Source organism: Somniosus microcephalus, chromosome 7, assembly GCF_052327205.1.
Source record: "Somniosus microcephalus isolate GS21.2 chromosome 7, FLI_Smic_1.0, whole genome shotgun sequence".
Classification (NCBI taxonomy): Eukaryota; Metazoa; Chordata; class Chondrichthyes; order Squaliformes; family Somniosidae; genus Somniosus; species Somniosus microcephalus.
Window position 1 is genome coordinate 132820880 of NC_140993.1, and position 23304 is coordinate 132844183.

General features: G+C 44.1%; 1 protein-coding gene across 4 annotated transcripts in view; it reads left to right on the forward strand.

Annotated features, from left to right (window-relative positions):
- Window positions 1-23304, forward strand: part of tgs1 (trimethylguanosine synthase 1) — a 70649-nt gene that overhangs the window by 13211 nt on the left and 34134 nt on the right. For 3 of the 4 annotated variants that reach the window (XM_085992960.1, XM_085992964.1, XM_085992961.1), the window contains 3 exons: window positions 300-443; window positions 12244-12460; window positions 15254-15332. In XM_085992960.1, the coding sequence (XP_085849086.1) occupies window positions 300-443; window positions 12244-12460; window positions 15254-15332 (440 nt within the window). The remainder of the gene's footprint in view (window positions 1-299; window positions 444-12243; window positions 12461-15253; window positions 15333-23304) is intronic. The other variant, XM_085992962.1, reaches the window with a different exon arrangement.

Here is a 23304-nt window from a genome sequence, read left to right on the forward strand (position 1 = left end):
AGATTTCTAGATTCCAACTGGAGCAGCATTAATAGGGTTGTTATTGAAATATCAATTATTGTGGGCATGCTTTTCCCTGTGTTCGTTTGCAGCTGGTTGCAGGGGAAGGGTACTGTTTTCCTGGTGTGGTGTTGTAATGGTAATCTGAGGCTGGAGGGGTGCTTTGTCCCTTCAACTGACCACTTTGTACCTGTGGTGCTCCTCTACATCAGCTCCTCATATTTGTATAGCACTATTAATATCATAAACTGTAACTATTTACATGCACTATAAATGTGAATTGTGTCTTTATTTTCTAGAAGGCTGGTTTTCAGTCACTCCTGAGAAGATTGCTGAGCACATTGCCAATCGTGTCATGCAGAGTTTTCACTGTGATATCATTGTTGATGCATTTTGTGGAGTTGGAGGAAATTCAATTCAGTTTGCATTAGCTGGAAAAAGAGGTACAGTACCATGACTTTGAGCTGCTTATTCTACCGTACTGCAGGAATCCAATTATGTCTGTGCATTACATTGTCAGTAGAAACTTGTATTTCACAGTCATTTACCAATGTAGAATCATGACTCGTTCATAAAGGTAGCTGCACAGGATACTAACATACCATACTCTGCTCCTCTCCATTTACAAAACTGAATCTCTTCTAATTCTTAAAGTGACGTGCATCAGATCTGGTTTAATAGAACATATAGTTCTGAATACCCAGACAGTGCAGAAAAGGTCATGTGCTGATATGTTCATGCTGATTAGGAAATCTTAATGGTAGCTATCTTGAATATACACTTAAACCTACTAAGTGATGAATGAATATCAATTTGAACAATTTTAAGTAATAAAACTCTACAATAGTCAAGTGGCATGAAATGAGCAGAATTTAGTTACCTTTTGCTCATGGTATTGGAAGGGTTCAAGTCCAGTAAAGTGCATGTCCGTGTCTATTTTTGGAATTTCTTTAATTAATTTTGCCCTTATTAAGATAAGTGTGTTGGTACTTGAGAATGGTATACTTTTCAACACTTTACATCCAAAGGCGGCGTCAAACAATCCCAGGTCAGATAACATACGAGTTAGATTCAGCATAACGTTCCTTGGTCAACCTGAATCTCAGAAAAGCACCCTGACTGCTCCAGTATGGCATTTCTTTACTTGCTAATTGTGGTCCTTCTGGGTGAGATTACTTATTGGTGCTGAATTATTGGTAGTTTTGTGCTCTGTATCAATGAGGAATTAAGTAGGGAGACGAGACACATCCCATTAGTCTGGACTATGTTTTACATGTGTCCTAGAGGTGAAGGTGCACTTTTCTGACACAATGAACCATGAGTCCCAGACCAATTTTCTCCTTGGCATACTGATAATGCAGTCTAAAATGCATTTGCTAAGCTTGGTGATGTCTTTTTTTTATATATACTGAGTACTAGTTTAGGTTCCTGATTCAGGATAGGATTGTAAGGTAATGGACTGGGTCATGGGCTAAGACTGCCAAAAATAATGGGGCAGTAATTCCTCCCCAAACGCGTGAATACGGAAGGGGTACTCACGCGTCTGGCTGGAGGAAATGCCGGTTTTCAGCATGCACAGCGCATGCGCTGAAAACTGGCATTTCCTCTCCTCTAACCCAAGAGTTGAAGAGGCTAGCGCGTGCGCTGTAGGGGGCAGCGTGTGCGTCTTGGATTTCCTCTGTTTTGGGGGATTTGCGCATGTCTAAAGGCCTTTGTAAAAAGCACACGTAAGTATTTATTTTTACAGGTAAGTGGTGTTTTAGTGTAATTTAGAATTTTTTTTCCACAGGTTTATTATTTTAAAAAATCTACAATAAGGTAAGTTTAGTTTTAGACCCTTTTTATTAAAAAAAAAAAAATTATTGTTTAAATTTTTTTAAACTTATTTATACTTAATTTAGTGATTGGGATGTTTTTTAAATTTTTACTTAAAGTTTAAATAGTGTTTTGGGCCCCCATAGTTTTCATGAGTTTGACAGTTCTTACTCTCAAACTCAGGAATGAACCTTCCCCTCCCCTGATTGGTTGCACAGTGCTCACCTGATCCCAGCCGGCGCATCGCACTAACTACGCCGCTGGATCAGGTAAGCACTGCGCGCTGACATCTGAACCGGGCCTGTGACAGGAAATGCAAGCAGGCCCGGGCTTCAGATGTCAGCGTGCAGGGTGAGTACAGATCGGGGGCTTGCACGCGCGGCAAGCCCCCGACACCAAGTTCTGGGTCAATCAATTTTTCTGCAACCAGTAGAAGTTCTTAGCTGGACTTCCTGATGGGTATACAGAGGAAGGGAGTGATCAGCATTTGTCATATCGATGCTGCATCACCTAATCTGAACACTTTTTTGTTAAAACTTAAGTACTTCTCCAATATCGATTGTTTTTGAAATACAGGAAACTTTGGTTTAGCCGGAGGTTGTATGTCCGGAAACCTCGATCTAATGGCAGAAATCAGCAGCCATTTTGGTTAGGTTTTTTTTCTTCTAGCATTTTTTTTTTAACAGTCAGGCTCTGGAAAGCGTCTCTGTAGCTTAGCAACAGCTTCAGAAACGCTTCCAAGGTACGGCAAGCAACAATGTTTGTTGTCAGATACGGAGATGAAAACCTCCGTATCCTTCAACATTAGCGCTGGTCTATCCGGAAGTTTTCATAGATCAGCAGCAGCTCAGTCCCGTCGGTGCCGGATATCGCGAAGTTTCCTGTAGATTATATTAGCATATGGTAATTGTACTTCACTATTCTCCTATTTGGAATTAGCGTTTGCATAAAGTACGTGATTTCCATAAATCTCCCAGAACTAAAAAAAAACATTCTTGCTGGTGCAGGGGAAAAGGAGCTGTATCTGGGTATCTAGAGACCTTGGCACAGATATTCCGATTGCAGGCCTCCTGCGGGCGAAGGGCTGCGATCTGGAAAAATCTGCGCCCTTACCGGAGTGCTCCTAGGAGGCGTACAATTCTGGTGCTGGGCCTCTCCCAACTGCCGGTGTGTAGGGCCCACGTATTCCAGAGGCGCAGGTAGTTCGCAGCGTCCCTGGGATCACGTGGGCCATGGGGAGCCAATCAAAGAAGGGAATCTCCCTTCATACATTTGACAGGAAGACCTGTCAAATATAACTCACCCCCAAAACATAGTAAAATTTCAAATAAATAAAAAATAAAAAAATCACATTTTTTAAATGACTTGAAATTACATAAATTAACTTTTAAACAAAAATTTAAATTGTTGAAAAAAATAATTAAAGTTTTTAACGGGGCTAAAAAGAAACTTTTTTTTTTTTAAAGTATTTTTAAATGATAAATCAGTGGAAATAACTTTTTTTCAACTTTTTTTCAACTCTTATCCAGGTAAAAGCAGGCCTTACGCTTGCTTTTACCAGGTGCAAGAATTGCAAGTGTTTTCTGCGGGCGGAGGGTCTCTAAAAAGCAGAACTATCTGCCCGCAGAGGCCCTTCTCCCGGGCAGCCGGAGGATCTGTCAAGAGCTTTCTTGACAGATCGGAAATGCTGGTTTCCAGTGCATGCCTGAAACTGGCATTTCCGATGTCCCTACGGGTGGGTACACAGTGCGTACACACCCGTAGGCATCGGAATATCCAGCCCATTGTACATTTTACAGTTTTAAACTCTGTAGGGTTTTCATAGTCAGGTGCTCTTCCTGCATCCTCTGTCTGTAAGGCCTCATTGTAATCCCAAAGCATCAATAGCAATCCTAATTTTTGTCCTTACACAAAGGATTCTTCTAGTCATTTTAATTGGTGTATTTACACTATTGTATAATTTTAGGTTTTCTTAAATAGGTTATCTAGAAGTTTTGCAAGGGGTCAGCTTTAGCTATTGATGGTGCAGCTGTGGATGAGAGAGATTTTTAATATTTGTAGATGAAGGCCCAGTGCTTCAGCTAGATTTTTCACAATTGATGCCAGGAAATGGTTGCAAGTTCTGAACTAAATATCGTGGACCACTGGCACTGATAGAGACTCACAAGAATTCTTGTGTTTTTTGTTGATGTTGTGCAATTTCCAGAGGGATGAGGCCTGCTTTAAGCTCAGCAAAAATTGAGCTATTATTTCTAATTTACTGGATGGCACTTGTCTAGAAAAGTATGATCTCCCTTTATCCATCCAAAATAACTACACAAGGCTATGGCTCATGGGGTTGGGGATAATAAGTAGCCTAGATAGAGGATTGGCTAACAGACAGAAAACAGAGTAGGGATAAACGGATCTTTTTCAGGTTGGCAGGCTATAACTAGTGGGGTGCCTCAATGATCAGTGTTGGGGCCTCAGCTATTTACAATCTATATTAATGACCTAGATGAAGGGACTGAGTGTAATATATCCAAGTTTGCTGATGATACAAAGGTAGGTGGGACAGTAAGATGTGAGGAGAACACAGAGTCTGCAAAGGAATTTAGATCGACTAAGTGAGTGGGCAGTAAGGTGGCAGGTGGAGTATAATGTAGGGAAATGTGAAGTTATTCACTTTGGTAGGAAGAATAGAAAAACAATATTTTTTAAATGGTGAGAAACTTTCAAATGTTGGTGTTCAGAGAGATTTGGGTTTCCTAGTGCAAGAAATACAGAAAGCTAGCATGCAGGTACAGCAAGCAATAAGGAAGGCAAATGGCATGTTGACCTTTATTGCAAGGGGGATGAGAGGGCTATCCTATGAGGAGAGATTGAGTAGACTGGGCCGATTACTCTCTGGAGTTTAGAAGAATGAGAGGTGATCTCATTGCAACATACAAGATTCTGAAGGGGATTGGCAGGGTAGATGCTGAGAGGTTTCCCCTGACTGGAGTGTCTAGGACTAGGGGGCATAGTCTCTGAATAAGGGGTAGGCTATTTGAGACCGAGATGAGGAGGAATTTCTTCACTCAGAGGATTGTGAACCTTTGAAATTCTCTACCCCAGAGGGCTGTGAATGCTGAGTCTATATTCAAGGCTGAGATAGATAGATTTTTGGACTCTAGGGGAATCAAGGGATATGGAGATCGGGCAGGAAAGTGGAGTTGAGGTCGATGATCAACCATGATCTTATTGAATGGCGGAGCAGGCTCGAGGGGCCGTATGGCCTACACCTGCTCTTATTTCTTATGTTCTAACTACATCTAAGGAGCACAGTCAGGGGAAGAATAGAATACAGATTCTTGACTAACTTTTCATTGAAACTGGCAATGACTGCTGCTGCGTTAAATTAAGGTGAGTTGGCCAAAGTTGGTTCGAAATAAGAAGTCAAGAAGCGAGGCTAATCTTGGGCCCCGATATTAACTTGGAGGCATGAGTGGGTTGATGTTGCAAGGCATTGTGATGATGTCTTTTTGCATAGATAGAGTGGCCAACTGCATGGAACATCAAATGCCACAATCAAATGAGCCCATGCACCCTTGCACACGCTGGATGATATTATGTCCACCGCCTTAAATAGGATGACAGCTAACTTAGCCTTCGCCTTGCAGTGCCCCAATGATCTGCACCAAAGTGCTGTCCAGCAGAGTGGTAGCAGTGAATTGCAGTTGGCCCATGAAAGGGATGATAGTGAAAGAGGACATGGAAGTGGGAACTCCACTTAAAGCGCTTCCACTTCTCGCCCATTGCCTGCTGTCTCGTGTCCCGATGGCTGAGTCTGCCCCTGCACAGGTGCAGATGAAGCAGTCTTTGGCGGGGCCCTCGCGGGCTCCAAAACCCAGAGCGCGTTGGCCAAGAGCATCTCAGCAGTCAGAGCAGGGATTTGAGCAGCCAGCCTCTACCTTTGCTGAAACCACATGGGTTGCACCAGGTAGAAATGGTAAGAAAAGGAAGATTAAAGCTTTGTAGTTGCGCAAGGGTATGAGAAAATGTTATGTTAACTTTCTGTTCTTTAGTAGAATCATAGAAACATAGAAGATAGGAGCAGGAGTAGGCCATTCGGCCCCTCGAGCCTGCTCCACCATTCAATGCGACCATGGCTGATCATCCAAATTCAGTACCCTATCCCTGCTTTCTCCCCATATCCCTTGATCACTTTAGCCTTAAGAAATATATCCAACTCCTTCTTGAATATATTTAATGAATTGGCCTCTACTGCCTTCTGTGGTAGAGAATTCCACAGGTTCACCACTCTGGGTGAAGAAATTCCTCCTCATCTCTGTCCTAAATGGCTTACCCCTTATCCTTAGACTGTGACCCCTGGTTCTGGACTCCCCGACCATCGGGAACATCCTTCCTGCATCTAGTCTGTCCAGTCCTGTCTGAATTTTATAAGTTTCAATGAGATCCCCTCTCATTCTTCTAAACTCGAACGAGTATAAGCCCAATCTCTCCTCGTATGTCATTCCTGCCATCCCAGGTATCAGCCTGGTGAATCTTCGCTGTACTCCCTCCATGGCAAGAACATCCTTCCTCCGATAAGGCGACCAAAACTGCACACAATACTCAAGATGTGGTCTCACCAAGGCCCTGTACAACTGCAGCAAGACATCCTTGTTCCTGTACTCAAACCCTCTTGCTACGAAGGCCAACATACCATTTGCCGCCTTAACCGCCTGCTGCACCTGCATGCTTACCTTCAGCGACTGGTGCACAAGGACACCCAGGTCTCGTTGCACTTCCCCTTCTCCTAATCTATTGCCATTCAGATAATAATCTGCCTTCCTGTTTTTGACACCAAAGTGGATAACCTCGCACGTATCCACATTATATTGCATCTGCCATGCTTCTGCCCAATCACACAACCTATCCAAATCATACTGGAGTTGCTCGGCATCCTCCTCACAGCACACACGCCCACCCAGCTTTGTGTTGTCTGCAAACTTGGAGATATTACATCTAGTTCCCTCGTCTAGATCATTAATATATATTGTGAATAGCTGGGGTCCAATGACCGATCCCTGCAGTACCCCACTAGTCACTGCCTGCCACTTGGAAAAAGACCCGTTTATTCCAACTCTTTGCTTTCTGTCTGCCAACTAGTTCTCTATCCAAGTCAATACCTTGCCCCCAATCCCATGTGCCTTAACTTTGCACGCTAATCTCTTATGCGGGACCTTATCGAAAGCCTTTTGAAAGTCCAAATACACCACATCCACTGGTTCACCCTTATCTATTCTACCAGTTACATCCTCAAAAAAATTCCAGTAGATTAGTCAAGCACGATTTACCTTTTGTAAATCCATGTTGACTTTGTCCGATCCTGTCACTGTTTTCCAAGTGCTCTGCTATTACATCTTATATATTATATATAAAAGAGCTCTTCTGTCTGTCCCGATGTCTGTCTGTCTGTCCGTTCTCTATACGTTTGAAAGTTATAGAGCGTACCGACGCGCGCATCGCCTCAAAAGAAAGCTTGCGATTCCGGACCGGTCATAGGCGTATTGACGTTTCGGCCGGACAAAAATCCCGCCGGCGGTATCCGAAAAACGTTCAGCGTTCCGCTCATTAGCATCTCATTCGTGACCGTGTGACGTCGAGGTCGGACGGGCGCGTGCCATCCTACAGTTGAGTGTCGAGTGACTCGACGATTGACCAATCCTACGCTTCGGTGACCTGACCGGTCGACCAATCGGTGCGTGTGTGGGCGGGCCTTATCCTTCTGAACCGAGGTGAGTGGCCGCCATCTTGATTTTTCACAATTTTTTTCCCGCTCACTTTCTGTGTGTTAGGGAACTAAGGTAAATATTTTAGTGATGTGTTAGGGAATTAAATAACAATTTAATAGGGGGGGGGGGGGAGAGCCTCGGGAAATCGTGGGGGGGGGAGCCTCGGGAAATCGCCGGGGGGGGGGGGGGGGAGAGCCTCGGGAAATCGCGGGGTGGGGGGGGGGGAGCCTCAGGAAATCGCGGGGGGGGGGGGGGGGGGAGAGCCTCGGGAAATCGCGGGGGGGACGCAACCACACCGGACCTCAGGCGCTAGGCAGGGGGAGGGGCCGGAGAGCGGGACAGAGGGGAGTGGGGGAGCGGGGGTGGGGGAGGGTAGGTGGGAGGGAAGGAGGGGAGGGAGGGGAGGGGAGGGAGGGATAGGACAGGGAGAGGACATGACAGGGAGAGGGGGGACACACAGGGGCAGGGAGACCAAGTGCCCCAAAATTGCCCTCGCAACGCGGGGCTCCCCAGCTAGTCTTTTATAATGGACTCTAGCATTTTCCCCACTACCGATGTCAGGCTTACCGGTCTATAATTCCCTGTTTTCTCTCTACCACCTTTTTTGAATAGTGGGGTAACATTAGCTACCCTCCAATCCATGGGTACTGTTCGAGAGTCCATAGAATTTTGGAAGATGACCAGCAATGCATCTACTATTCCTAGGGCCACTTCCTTAAGTACCCTAGGATGTAAATTATCAGGCCCTGGGGATTTATCCGCCTTCAATCCCATCCATTTCCCTACAAATACTGATTTCATTCAATTCCTCCCTCTCATTAGACCCTATGTTCCCCAACATCTCTGGGAGGTTATTTGTGTCCTCCTTTGCGAAGACAGAGCCAAAGTATGTATTTAATTGGTCTGCCATTTCTTTGTTACCCATTATAGATTCCCCTGATTCTGACTGCAATGGACCTACGCTTGACTTCACCAATCTTTTTCTCTTCACACATCTATAGAAGCTTTTACATTCGGTTTTTATGTTCCCTGCAAGCTTACTCTCATATTCTATTTTCCCCCTCTTAATTAATCCCTTTGTTCTCCTTTGCTGAATCCTAAACTGCTCCCAATCCTCAGGTTTGCTGCTTTTTCTGGCCAATTTATATGTCCTCTCATTGGATCTTATGCTATCCCTAATTTCCCTTGTTAGCCACGGTTGAGTCACCTTTTTTGTTTTATTTTTATGCCAAACAGGGATGAATCACATAAATAAATAATATTATTTTGCACCACTTTCCCGTCTTGCCCATTCTTGGTTGCTGGGTGGCAAGTCGCCTTTTAACTTGCTTGATAATGAATGGGAAGACATGAATTGATGGGACCAATGAAGAGATGGTTGGTTGTTTGCGGGCCTGCTTCGTGTCAGTGGCATTGGGGGGTGCGGGAAGAATGGCCTTTGCATGTGCTTCTGGCATTAATCCACAAGTGCAACCCAATGAATTTTACATTAATAAGGGCAGCAATGTGAGCAGCTGGTGCTGCGTTGCCCTCATCACCTTCCTGCTCTTTGGAAAAGTCCACAGAGGATCTGTGCTCTGCGCCTTGTTCCTCCTGCAGGTCCAAACGTTGCTGCTGTGCAACGTTGTGCAGAGCGCAGCACACCACGCCCATTCTGGACATCCTGCCTGGTGCAGACTGAAGGGCGACTCCAGATCTGTCCAGGCCCTGAAGCGCACCTTTAGCATTGTTCATTCACACATCTGGTGGTCATATGCAATTCATTGTAATGCTTTTGGGCTTCATTGGTCAGGTTGCTGAGTGATGTCATCAGCCAAGTTTGAAGTGGGTAACCCTTGTTTCCTAGCAGCCACCCCTTAAGTGTACTTGCAGGTCCAAAGACGTCATGGAGCTTGGACTGCAGCAGGATGAAAGCGCCATGGCAGCTCCCCGGGAATCTTGCACACACCTGCATAAATATCTTTTTGTGCTTGCACACTAGCTGCACATTGATGGAGTGGAAGCCCTTGCAGTTCACAAATACTCCTGGTCGATCTGGAGATTCATGGATTGCCAAGTGTACACAGGGGAATGGGGCTAGAGAGAGATTGGGGGAATAGATTTCAGAGATAGAGGGATATAGGGAGACTGGAGAATAGGGTCAGAGAGGGAGACTGGGGAGAGGGAATGGGGTCAGGCAAGAGGCGGAATGGGGGTCAGAGGTAGAGAGGTTGTTTTCTTTGGAACAGAGGAGGCTGAGGGGAGACTTAATTGAGGTGTATAAAATTATGAGGGGCCTAGATAGAGTGGATAGGAAGGACCTATTTCCCTTAGCAGAGAGGTCAATAACCAGGGGGGCATAGATTTAAAGTAATTGGTAGAAGGATTAGAAGGGAGTTGAAGGAACATTTTTTCCACCCAGAGGGTTTAAGAAGTACTTTTAACATCGCATTTAAAAAGTACTTGGATATGCACTTGGAGTGTTGTAATCTGCATAGCTACGGACCAAGAGCTGGAAAGAGGGATTAGGCTGGATAGCTCTTTTTCGGCCGGCACAGACACGATGGGCCGAATGGCCTCCTTCTGTGCTATAAATTTCTATGATGACACCATGCACCTGTGGAAAGCCAGCCAGAGACGCAAACCCGAGCGCTCTCATTCTGCCTGACGTCATCGCAGGCAAAGTTCACATAATGGCCAGCCTTGGCAAACGACCCATCATTCACCTGTCTTATGCATTTGTGGGCCGCTGACTGGGAGATCTTGGATATGTCTCCCTGGAAAGATCTGGAAGCAAAAAAGTTGACTCCATTGGTCACATTGACAGCCACTGGTAACACGTGGCCAGCAGGGAGCAGGTAGTCTTCTAGGAGGCGGCACATGTCTGCCACAACCTGAGCCTCCTGAAGCACTGCTGTTCCAACATGTCAAGGAAACTCTGTACCTAGAATGTTCTTCAGGGTGGTAGGATAGTGGAGGCAAAATCTCTTGGAATCCTTCAAGAGGCATTTAGATGCTGTGTTGGAGGTGGGAAATCAGGTTTCTAGGAAAAGATGAACTGAATGCATTCCTCATCTGTACTTGTCATTGTGAACTGATTTTATGGGTATATTTTTGAGGAGGAGGAGTAAGAGCCTCAAACCTCTTGTATGCCAGGTCATGTTTTTTATTCTTTTGACTTTATTTCACCTCCCAGTTGGGTGTATATGTCATTGAGATTTCTGATGCTAACACAGAGTCTTATTTAAGACTTCGATAATTTCTAAGTTATCTTCTTCTCTCCTACCTCCTGCACAAGAATGGTCTTGGAGAACATGGATCAGTTTTATACAACATGTGATAGGCTCCTGTGGTGCTCTGTGTCCAGACTAAATGTGGAAAACTTCCCAATTAGACAAAGCCTTTCTTTTCCTCTTTTTAAAAAAAAAAATGTAGCTGGGGAAAATCTCTATATACGAAGTGCTCTTCAAATGAGACTAGCATCTTGTAAGATTTCTTGGGTCAGTGATTTTATAAACTCAAACTCTTCCAGGACCATTCTTGTGCTGCATGGGTTATAGCCAGATGGCTAAACTTCTAAAGCAGTTGTAAGATTGATGGCCTAGATGTAGGATTCAGAGTTCATATCAAAGCACTATGTCTTACAGACATGTCTGATTTGGTGCATTGAGTTTTCCCATTGATTTGAAGCCAAGCTAACCCTTTAATGAGAAACAATGCTTTGGTGACCAATGGAAACCCTTTTAAAAGGCTTTGAAGCAGCAACAAAGTTTTGAAGATATTCTAAGTGTAACTGCTAAAACAGTATGCCCAAAGCAATGTTGGGCTAAATGCCTTTCACAACCTCCAGACATCCCAAAGCACTTTACAACCAACAAAGTACTTTTTTTGAACATAGTCGGTGTTGTAATGTAGGAAATGTGGAAGCCAGTTTGGCAAAACAAGGTCCCACAAACAGCAATATGACAATGAGCAGATAATCTGTTTTAGTGATGTTGGTTGAGGGATAAATATTTGCCAGAACACACAGGAGAACGCCCCTGCCTTTCTTTGAAATAATGCCATGGGATCTTTTACATCCACCTGAGAGGGCTGTTTAACGTTTCATCTGAAAAACGGATGGGTTGATATCTGGCATCGAAGGAGTTGGCTCTTTTCGAAGCAAAGAAACCTGCGTGCTTAGAATCAAGTCATCTGTGGAAGGCTGTTGGCAAAAGCCCCAGCTGCTGCTTTCACCACGATTCCTGACCAGTAACTTCCCTTCATTGCAATTTTAGGGATGGGCAATAAATGGCCTTGCCAGTGACGCCCATATTCCAGGAACACTTTTTTTTAATCCCAAATTCTGATAGTTCTGCCAGTGTGGGACTGCATACAGTGAATAACTAAGATGTGGCTTGGAAATGGATGTAGTTTTTATAAGGTGGACTTGGGTCAAGTGCCTAACCAAGATGACTCTGCATGGCATGAAGCTCTTAAAGGAGCAGCTACTCCAGATGTTCGTTCCCTGTTGCATGAGGCAGTACTTAATTGTACCTGGAGTTTGAATGGCTTTCAAAGAATAACTACTATGCCTACATTTATTAATCTCACATTCTTCTGTTATTTTATTTTAATAGTAATCTTCTTTCAACATGAAACTGTATTTTTGATATTTTACTGACCAAAGTGGTTTTTTTTTTTGATCCAGTGATTGCTGTTGATATTGATCCTGTGAAAATAGATCTTGCACAAAACAATGCTCGAGTATATGGAGTGACCGAACAGATTGAGTTTATCCTGGGTGACTTCATGCTGCTGGCTTCTGATCTAAAGGCTGACGCTGTGTTCCTCAGTCCTCCATGGGGAGGCCCCGATTATGTCAATGCAGAAATCTTCGATCTGAAGACTATGATGTCCCTTGATGGATATCCTTCTAAACTTCTGTTCAAAGCTTAGAATGTATTTTATAGTTGAGAAAAACTGTTTTTGCATGTTTGAATTTTGATTAGCAGGCAAAGCATTACAATATTTAGTGTCTATATAATGAAAATAGTTGAATATTGAGAATAATTGAATGCACAGTACAAGAAATATTAATTTCAGGGCAGGACCTGATTAATGCTTTATGTCCTTGTTTCCCACCTGCAGCCAGCCAGTTTGAGAGGCTGTCAGGCAGGTAGGCTTTCGGCACCAGGCCGCAGCTGGGGAGAGATGGGAGGGATTGGAAATGCCAGAGAGATCAGGGGTGAGGGTGGAAGGTCGGGGGGGAGATTGGAGGCTGGAGAACTTGGAAGCTTGGGATCTGAACGGTTGGAGGAGGACCGAGATCGGAATGGCAAGGTTGGGGGCGGGTGCAGTGGTGGAGATTGGAAGCTGCAACCGGAGAACACAGAGTGGTGAGGGGGGAATCAGAAAGACTGGGTCGGTGGACGATCGGCGGGGGATGGCATCGGCCGATCATGAGTGGTTTACAGGTAAGCTTGGGGGGCCAGGGGGAAGCACTCTGCTCCTCCTGGCCCATAAGCAGTGCAGGAAAGACACTTATCTGCTGGATCCAGCCGTCCTCGCCTCCCTTCAGCTGTCTTATTAAAATATTTAAATGAGCGACCCGCCTTCTGGGAGCAGATTAGTTGCTCGACCCCCGTGCCACCTCCATTTAAATCAGAAGTGGTTGGGTTTGGGTGTGAGATTTTTAACATCCCATCCAATCTAAACTACCCATTCTTATGGGTTAAAATTCCCCCAATAAAGTAGGCAGTGTTCCTGTGCTTATCATTGTATCAGTGATCCTTGCTGGAAGTAGATGTCACGTAAAGGCATAATTGGGCTTGGCTGTGGTGGTTCCCACAGTCTGGTAGCCTGCTGGCAATGCTCTGTGAAATCTTGCATACAGAATGAGGTAATGAAGGCCACTCCTAGATGGGTCTGATGCCTTAAGAGAAGTGAGGGGTCAAATGCTGAATTGGCTGGTTCTACCCTTCATTTGATCCTTGGTTTTTTTCCCACCCCAATCTATTTCTTGAACATGACCTGCAGGAAGCACTGGAAACATGGGGCGGAATTTTCTCAAAGGTGGCGGGTTGGGGGCTTGGGGCCTCCAAGGCAAGCAGGAAACCCGGGGGACCGATTCCCACAGGCCCTGCCGACTTTAACGGCGGGGCCTGATTTGAATGTGAGGTCTCGGATTTCCGCCCACAGCCAGCCAGATTGAGAAGCTGGCTGCGGGCAAGTAGGCCTTAAATGCGAGGGGTCGGTCCGGGAGAGGGATTGCGGGGTCGGCATGGTTGGGGGGGGTGGTGGTGGTGTCGGGGATCGGCATGGCTGTAACTGTGAGGGGGGGGTGGAATCAATCTGAAATCTTTGGGGGGGTGGGGTGGAGAGCGGACCTGGGCCGGCCACCAGAGGTTCGGGGCTGGCCTCAGCAACATCAGTGGAGCGGGGTCGGGGATTGTGGGAGGGGATTGGCATGGCAGTATCGGGGCAGGGGAGGAGGGAGGACCGGGGCCAGCCACCAGAGGATGGTGGCCGGCCTCAGCATCAACAGTAGCGGGCGGGAGGCCTCGTGGTGGGGATTGGAGGCCTTGGGAGGTGATCGGCAGCCCGGGGGCTGGCCTCCGATTGCGGAGGGTGGGTTAGGCATGGACCCTGAATCCAGGAGATAGGTATAAAGTCACTTACCTCCTGGATGCAGCAGTCTCTACCTCGCTTTAACTGCCGGGTTTCACAAATTATGTAAATTCATCGTTCCAAGCATTCTTTGGCTATGTCCAAGTAAGTTCAGCTCGGAATACCTGAATTTCCACAATTTCATGCAGTTAAATTCAAAATGGAGGTTAAAAAAGAGGCTTCCAGCCTCATTACAATATTTAAATTGACGTCCCGCTCCCCCGTCCTGCTTCTGTTAAAACCGGAAGTGGGCGGGATCAGGTTGGGAATCCCATTTTTAACAATTTAACTGCCCCCACGCTCCAAACCCATTTTTTTTAGGGGAAAATTTCGGCCGTGGTGATGGAAATGTCAACATATTTAGAATGCTATTGATAACCTTAAGCTGTGCTGATGGCCAAGATGTCTTGGCAGAATCAGAAACCATAATGCCACTACTTAAAATTAAAAAGTGCAAAGAATATCTTAAAACTATATACAGTAGCTCATTTCAGCACAGTCTAGCATCTTTATTAATCCTAGTGCAGATTTGCAAGAGATGGAGCAAGGAAGTTGTGGAAATTCAGGTATTCCGAGCTCAACTTACTTGGACATAGCCAAAGAATGCTTGGAACGATGAATTTTGCAGGTCAACAACTAGCGTTCAATGCCATTAGGGAAGAAGACACCTGTTTTCAACTAATAATGTCCTCACTTAAAAACCTGCAGCAATAACTCCAAGGATCCAAATTCCACAATCGCCAGCAGTTCATTGAAGTATTCCTTTAATAACAAAAAACTTGAAATGTTAAATCTGAAACAAAAACAAACTTCTGGCAAGTCAAATCGATCAGCATCTAAAGATTTAAAGAACAGATTAATATTTTAGGTGTGGACCTCTGTCTTTTTCCTTTATGGATGCTGATGAACTTGCTGTAAATTTTCTGGGTTTTTTTTGTTTCAGTATCGCTTTAGCCTTGCTTCAGACCAGTTTAAAGTTGTATTTTTCATTGTTTGATCCTTCTGTTCCAAACTGCTTTGTACTTTGTTATTTTACCTTGACTTTATTTTACCTTTGAAATTTTCACACTCTCCCAGAAGATTACACCGAACATAGTTTATTTCTTACCTCGCAATGCTGACATAGAGCAGGTAAGAACTGTTTGTTTCTTCTATCTTTGTTGCTCAGTACCCGTTGATTTAAAAAAAAAAACACAAACATACTTTCAAATCATAGTTACACCAACTTAAAATTGTGTTGATTGATAATTAACTTTAGTGGCATAACTCTGTTCCTGGATCTATTGCACACCAACCCTTTTGCTTTGCACAATTTTCACTTATATGTATATAAGCTATGCTTTATTTTAAGCACTACCTCAGAAAAGATAGTCTGCACACTTTAAATAAAAAGGTCTGCACAATTCTTTTGGACTTGGATTTCATAGACACCTAAGTGTATTTTTGCTCAGCAGGCAGCATTACTCGGGAATATGGGGAAAGAGCAGGGGAGTGGGTGTAATTGGATAGATCTTTCAAAGAGCCGGCACAGGCACGATGGGCCAAATGGCCTCCCTCTGTGCTGTATCATTCCATGATTCTCTGTGAAATAGGATGGGTCAGATACAAGGTAAAGCCCCTTCTAAACTCAAGCCTATTCTTAACCTCAGAAGACTATCTCCAATTGTACTAAAATAAATAATTCCATACCCCATTAACTGTTCCTGCAGCCTCTGAGATTTGCCAAAAATTCTGGACAATTTTCTACTCTGGTCTCAAATCCAGTGGGAACTAAGTTGTGACAACCTATTTATGACCCTTCGAACCCATATAGCTTCTGAAAGACTTTTAACCATTGGAGCTCAAAGGACAGTGTTCTAACCTAGTTCCCCAATACCACAAACAGTTTTTCATTATGGCCCAGAAATTCGGGTCGGGGGCTTCTCGCGGGTGCAAGCCCCCGACCTGCACTTACCTTGTGCGCCGGCAGTTGAGCTGTAGAGCGCCGTGGAATTCCGATCCGGGGCCTGCTCCAACTGCCGGCGCGCAGTGCTTGCATATCCCAGGGGCGCAGTTAGTTCGATGCGTCCCCTGGGATCACGTGGGCCATGGGCAGCCAATTGGAGCAGGGAATGCTCCATTCATAAGTCTGACAGGAAGTGCTGTCAAGACTTATAAATACTACGGCCCCAAAATAGCACTAAACCTTCAAATAATTTTTTTTTTAAATAAGCTATAAATTACACGAAATAACTTTTTAAACAATATAAATTTTTGAAAAAAATAATTTTATTTTCTAACGGGGCTAAAAATAAACTTACCTTGCTTTAAAATATTTTAAAATAATAAACCTGTGGAAAAATTTTAATTTTAATTAATTCACCACTTACCTTGTAAAAAGCAGGCCTTACGCCTGCTTTTTACATTTCTAAATTCTGCAGGCTTACGTTCCCGGAGAAACCTGTATATAAAAAAAAAACATAAGTTTGATGCACACGCGCAGCCTCCCCCGCGCACGCGTTCGACCTCTGAACCCCTTCGTTCAGAGGAACAGAAGTGCCAGTTTCCCATGCGTGCAGGAAACTGGCACTTCCATCGGGCCTATGGGTGAGTACCCCGTGCGTACTCACCTGTGGAGAACCGAAGTTCTGGGCCTATGTCTCCACCTCAGTGTAGGTTTTTTAAAATTTGGAATCGATCATTAAAATGCATCTAGCTTGCTTTAATCCAGATATGAATTGTTTTTCATATTTTCCATTTCTCTTCACTGTGTAAATGTTACAAACTTGGAAACTAAAGGAGTTTCAAGGAAAGTTCTAGCTTCAGGAAGTCATCAGTTTTTTTTTTGACAGAAGCTTCAGTTACTGTAATAGAAACCAATGGGGAAGCATGTATTTTATTATTTAAACTTGTTGCAAAAACACAGTTGCAGTTGAACTTATACATGTTCCTTTATATTGTAATAGTTTTTTAAGGTTTTCATTGCAAATCTTGTATGAAAGTGCTTTTTAAACCTTATATTTGGTTTACATGGTACTTCCACCAGATGGCAGTTGTATCACATTGGCAAATAGATCAAAGTCTGCATTATCCTTCATTGTCAGGTTATTGGCATTATTTACAACAGTTAGATTTGCTTTTTTTTTAAAGCAATTGAAAAAGTTTATGCAGGTTGTAAGAGTCTGGATAATCTCAACCTGGTTTCTAGTGGGCTGGGTTCCCAGTCATAAAGGTAAATGGTGTAGGAAATGGAAGTTTCCAGTGACACTGTAGGAAGTATTCTTTTGTGATTTGTGGTTTTAGGGTGTATTGTTGGAACAAAATAGAGAGAACTTTACTTTGCTTCTGGTTCATGCTGTACTTGATGCTGTTATGCTAGACATTGAGGCTAAGTGCCAAAGTAGGAAAAGTATTCCATTCCCTCTGCACTTTGAGCAACAGAAATTTACAACCTGGCCTCCCCATCGCCTGCAAAAACATTGAAATGATGAATAAATTGGCGTTTGGTAAATTACAAATTACCATCGATCTAAACAGCACTTATATGAATTGACCATTTAACCAAATTATATGAATTTCACAGCATGTTGTACATGTGTAATTATTTTATTGTGCTTTAAATTCATCAGGGAAGTCAATGAATGTTATTTAATGCAATCCGTGCAGTCTGATACTTGAATTAATAAGCAATCAGGTATCTAAATGATTCACTCGTTTGAGAAGGCAAAATCCCATGTGAATTTTGTACTGGCACTATGACATTACTGCAGTACCAAATGCTGAATGTAGAAATCAGTAACAGAAAACCATAAATTAGCAGGACATAGGAACAGGAGTAGGCCATTCAGCCCCTCAAGCCTATTCTGCCATTCAGCGAGATCGTGTCTGATGTGAACTTCATCCACCTGCCTTGGCTCCATATCCTTTTATATTCATCTGTAGCACAAAGGAAGATGGTTGTGGTGGTTAGTGGTCAATCATCTCAGCCCCAGGACATCGCTGCAGGAGTTCCTCAGGGCAGTGTCCTAGGCCCAACCATCTTCAGCTGCTTCATCAATGACCTTCCCTCCATAAGATCAAAAATGGGGATCTTCGCTGATGACTGCAGTGTTCAGTGCCATTTGCAACTCCTCAAATAATTAAACAGCACATGCAACAAGACCTGGACCACATTCAGGCTTGGGCTGATAAGTGGCAGGTAACATTTGCGCCACACAAGTGCCAGGCAATGACTGTCCAACAAACGAGAGTCTAACCACCGCCCCTTAACATTCAACGGCATTACCATCGCCGAATCTCCAACCATCAACATCCTGGGGGGTCACCATTGACCTGAAACTTAACTGGACCAGCCACATAAGTACTATGGCAACAAGATATTCTGCAGTGAGTGGCTCACCTCTTGACTCCCCTAAGCCTTTCCACCATCTACAAGGCACAAGTCAGCAGTGTGATGGAATACTCTCCACTTGTCTGGATGAGTGCAGCTCTAACAACACTTGAGAAACTTGACACCATCCAGGACAAAGCAGCCCACTTGATTGGCACATCATTCACCACTTTAAACATTCACTTCCTCCACCACTGGCGTACTGTGGCTGCAGTGTATACCATCTACAAGATGCACTGCAGTAACTTGCCAAGGCTCCTTCAGCAGCACCTCCCAAACCCGTGACCTCTACCACCTAGAAGGACAAGGGCAGCAGGCACATGGGAACACCATCTCCAAGTTTCCCTCCAAGTCGCACACCATCCTGACTTAGAACTATATCGCTGTTCCTTCATCGTCGCTGGGTCAAAATCCTGGAACACCCTCCCTAACAGCATTGTAGGAGCACCTTCACCACACGGACTGCAGCGGTTCAAGAAGGCGGCTCACCACCACCTCTGGCAATTAGAGATCGGCAATAAATGCTGGCCTTGCCAGCGACGCCCAGATCCCATGAATGAATTTTTAAAAAACTAGCAAAAATCTATTATCACAGATTTATAATTATTTATTGAGCTAGCATCTGCTGCTTTTTGTGGGAGAGAGTTCCACACTTCTACTGTCCTTTGCGTGAAGAAGTGTTTCCTAACTTCTCTCCTGAATGGCCTGGCTCTGATTTTAAGTTTATGTCCTCTTGACCTAGACTCTCCCACCACTGGAAAAAGTTTCTCTCTATCTACCCTATCAATTCCTTTCAAAATCCTAAAAACCTCAATTAAATCACCCTTTAACCTTGATCTATATTCCAGGGAATACAAGCCTAGTTTATATAATCTCTCCTCATAACCTAGCCCTGGGAACATTCTGGTGAATCGGCACTGCACTCCTTCCAAGACCAATATATCCTTTCTAAGGTGCAGTGCCCAGAACTGTACACCGTACTCCAGATGTAGTCTAACCAGGACTTTGTATAGCTGTAGCAAAACTTCCCCTTTATATTCTAGCTCTCTAGTTATAAAGACTAACGTTCCATGAGCCTTTCTGATTATTCTTTGTACCTGACTACTACATTTCAATGATCCGTGTACATGAACCCCTAAATCTCTTTGGAATCCTGCTGTTCCTAGCTTTTCACCATTCACAAAATACTTGGATCTATCCAAAATGGATCACCTCACACTTAACTGTGTTGAAATCTATCTGCCACAGTTTTGTCCACTCACTTAATTTATCAAGTGTCTCTGTAATTTTATGCTTCTGTCGACACTACTCTGCCATTAATCTTTGTGTAATCAGCAAACTTGGATATATGGCTCTCTCTTGTGTTATCCAAGTCATTAATAAATATAGTGAATAGTTGAGGCCCAACACAGATCCTTGTGGGACACCACTTGTCACTTCCTTCCAATTTGAGTGCATACTCATCATCTGTCTTCTACTGCCAAACTAATTTCTTAACCGGGTCAATAAATTGCCTTCAATTCATAGAATTATAGAATGGTTACAACACACAAGAAGGCCATTCGGCCCGTCGAGCCCATGCCGACTCACGGCTAGTCCCACTCTCTCGCTCTTTCCCTGTAGCCCTGCAAATCTTTTTCCTTCAGATACTTATCAAACTCCCTTTTGAAAGATAAAATTGAGTCTGCTTCCATCACCCTTTCAGGCAGTGCATTCCAGATCTTAACCACTCGCTGCATAAAAAAGTTTATTCTTATGCCGCCTTTGGTGCTTTTGCAAATCACCTTAAATCTTTGTCCTCTGGTTCTTGACTCTCCTACCAATGGGAACAGTTTCTCTCTATCTACCCTGTCCAGACTCCTGATGATTTTAAACGCCTCTATCAGATCTCTTCTCAGTCTTCTCTGCTCCAAGGAGAACAACCCCAGCTTCTCCAGTCTATCAACACAACTGAAGCCCCACATTCCTGGAATCATTCTTGTAAGTCTTTTCTGCACCCTCTCTCAGGCCTTCACATCCTTCCTAAAGTGTGGTGCCCAGAATTGGACACAGTACTCCAGTTGGGGCCAAACCAGTGTTTTATACAAGTACATCATAATTTCCACACTTTTGTACTCTATACCTCTATTTATGAAGCCCAGGATCCCATAAGCCTTTTAAACCGCTTTCTCAACCTGCCCTGCCGCCTTCAATGATTTGTGCACGCATACCCCCAGGTCTCTCTGTTCGTGCACCCACTTTAGGATTGCACCATTTAGTTTATATGTCCTCTCCTCATTCCCTCTACCAAAATGTATCACTTCACACTTTTCTGCGTTAAATTTCATCTGCCACGTGTCTGCCCATTTCACCAGCCTGTCTGTCTTCCTGAAGTCTATCACTCTCCTCCTCACTGTTCACTATACTTTCAAGTTTTGTGTCATCTGCAAATTTTAAAATTGTGCCCTGTACGCCCACATCCAAGTCATTAATATATATCAAGAAAAGAAGTGGTCCTAGAACCGAACCCTGGGGAACACCACTGTATACCTTCCTCCAGTCCGAAAAACATCCGTTGCAGAGCATTCTGAAGGGGGAGGGGGATCAGCCAGTTGTTGTGGTACATGTAGGTACCAACGATGTAGGTAAAAAGAGGGAGGAGGTCCTACAAGCTGAATTTAGGGAGTTAGGAGCTAAATTGAAAAGTAGGACCTCAAAGGTAGTAATCTCTGGATTGCTACCAGTGCCACGAGCTAATAAGTTTAGAGAGAGTAAGATAGATAAGCTAAATACGTGGCTTGAGCAGTGGTGCAAGGGAGAGGGATTTAAATTCTTGAGGCATTGGAACCAGTTCTTGGGGAGGAGTGACCTGTACCAAGGGGACGGTCTACACCTGAACTGTGAGGGAGCCGATGTCCTCGGGGTAATATTTTCTAGGGCGGTTCGGGAGGATTTAAACTAATTTGGCAGGGGGATGGGAACCTAGGTAGTGGAAAAGAGGGAAGTCATATGAAGTCAGAAATAGATGGTAGAAAGGTGAGAAGCAATAAGCAAAGGAGAGAAACACAAAGGGCCAAACTAATTCATAATGAGTGTGTGAAAAAAGCAAGCCTGAAGGCTTTGTATCTTAATGCTAGAAGCATTAGGAACAAGGTGGATGAATTAGTTGTGGAAATAGAGGTAAACAAGTATGATTTGATTGGGATTACAGAAACGTGGCTGCAGGGTGGGCAAGGCTGGGAACTTAACATCCAGGGATATACAATATTTAGGAAGGATCGGCAAAAAGGTAGGGGAGGTGGGGTAGCATTGCTGGTAAAGGAGGGGATTAATGCAATGGAAAGGAAGGATATTAACTCGGATGAAACGGAATCTGTATGGGTAGAAATGAGAAATAGCAAGGGGAGGAAAACGTTAGTGGGTGTGATATATAGGCCTCCAAATAGTAATATGGAGGTGAGGGAAGGCATAAAAAGGGAAATTAGAGAAGCGTGCGATAAGAGCACAGCTGTCATCATGGGTGACTTTAATTTACATATTGATTGGACTACCCAAATTAGTAAAAATTCTGAGGAGGAGGAATTCCTGGAATGTTTTCGGGACGGTTATCTGGACCAATATGTCGAGGAGCCGACTCGAGATCAGGCCATTTTAGACTGGGTATTGTGCAATGAGAAGGGACTTATCAACAATCTTCTTGTACGAGGCCCCTTGGGTCAGAGCGATCATAATATGATCGAGCTCTCAGTCGAGATGGAGAGTGAGGAAATTGAATCAGAGACTAAGGTCCAGAACTTAAATAAAGGGAATTACGAGGGTATGAGACGGGAATTGGGTAAGATTGATTGGGTGGTGTTTCTGGGGGGATTGACAGTGGATAGACAATGGCAAGCATTCAAAGATAGAATGGAAGAATTCCAGAACATGTTTATACCGGTTTGGCATAAAAATAAACCTAAAAAGGTGGCTCAACCGTGGATAACGAGGGAAATTAGGTACAGCATAAAATCAAAAAAAAGGGCATATCAACTGGCAAAAAAAAGCACCAGACCGGAAGATTGGGGGCAGTACAGGATACAGCAAAAGAGGACAAAGGGATTAATCAGGAAGGGGAAAATAGAATACGAAAGTAAACTTGCAGCAAACATAAAGACAGACTGCAAAAGCTTTTATCGGTATATCAGGAGGAAAAGACTGGTAAAATCCCAAGTCGGTCCCTTGCAGTCCGATTCGGGAGAATATATAATGGAGAATAAGGAAATGGCAGACCAATTAAACTCATACTTTGGTTCTGTATTCACAAAGGAGGACACAAATAACCTCCCAGGAATATCGGCAAACATAGGGACTAATGAGAGGGAGGAGCTGACAGAAATTAGTATCTCTAGGGATATGGTGTTGGGTAAGTTGAGGGGACTGAAGGCCGACAAATCCCCGGGGCCTGATAAACTACATCCTAGGGTACTTAAGGAGGTGGCCCTGGAGATAGCAGATGCTCAAGGATCATCTTCCGGAACTCCATTGACTCGGGAACAGTACCCGTGGATTGGAGGGTAGCTAATGTTACCCCAATATTTAAAAAGGGGGGTAGAGAGAAAGCAGGGAATTATAGACCAGTAAGCCTTACATCGGTTGTGGGCAAAATGCTAGAGTCCATTATTAAGGATAAAATAGCGGAGCACTTGACAAATGGGGAAAGGATCGGACAGAGTCAACATGGATTTACAAAGGGTAAATCGTGTTTGACTAATCTGC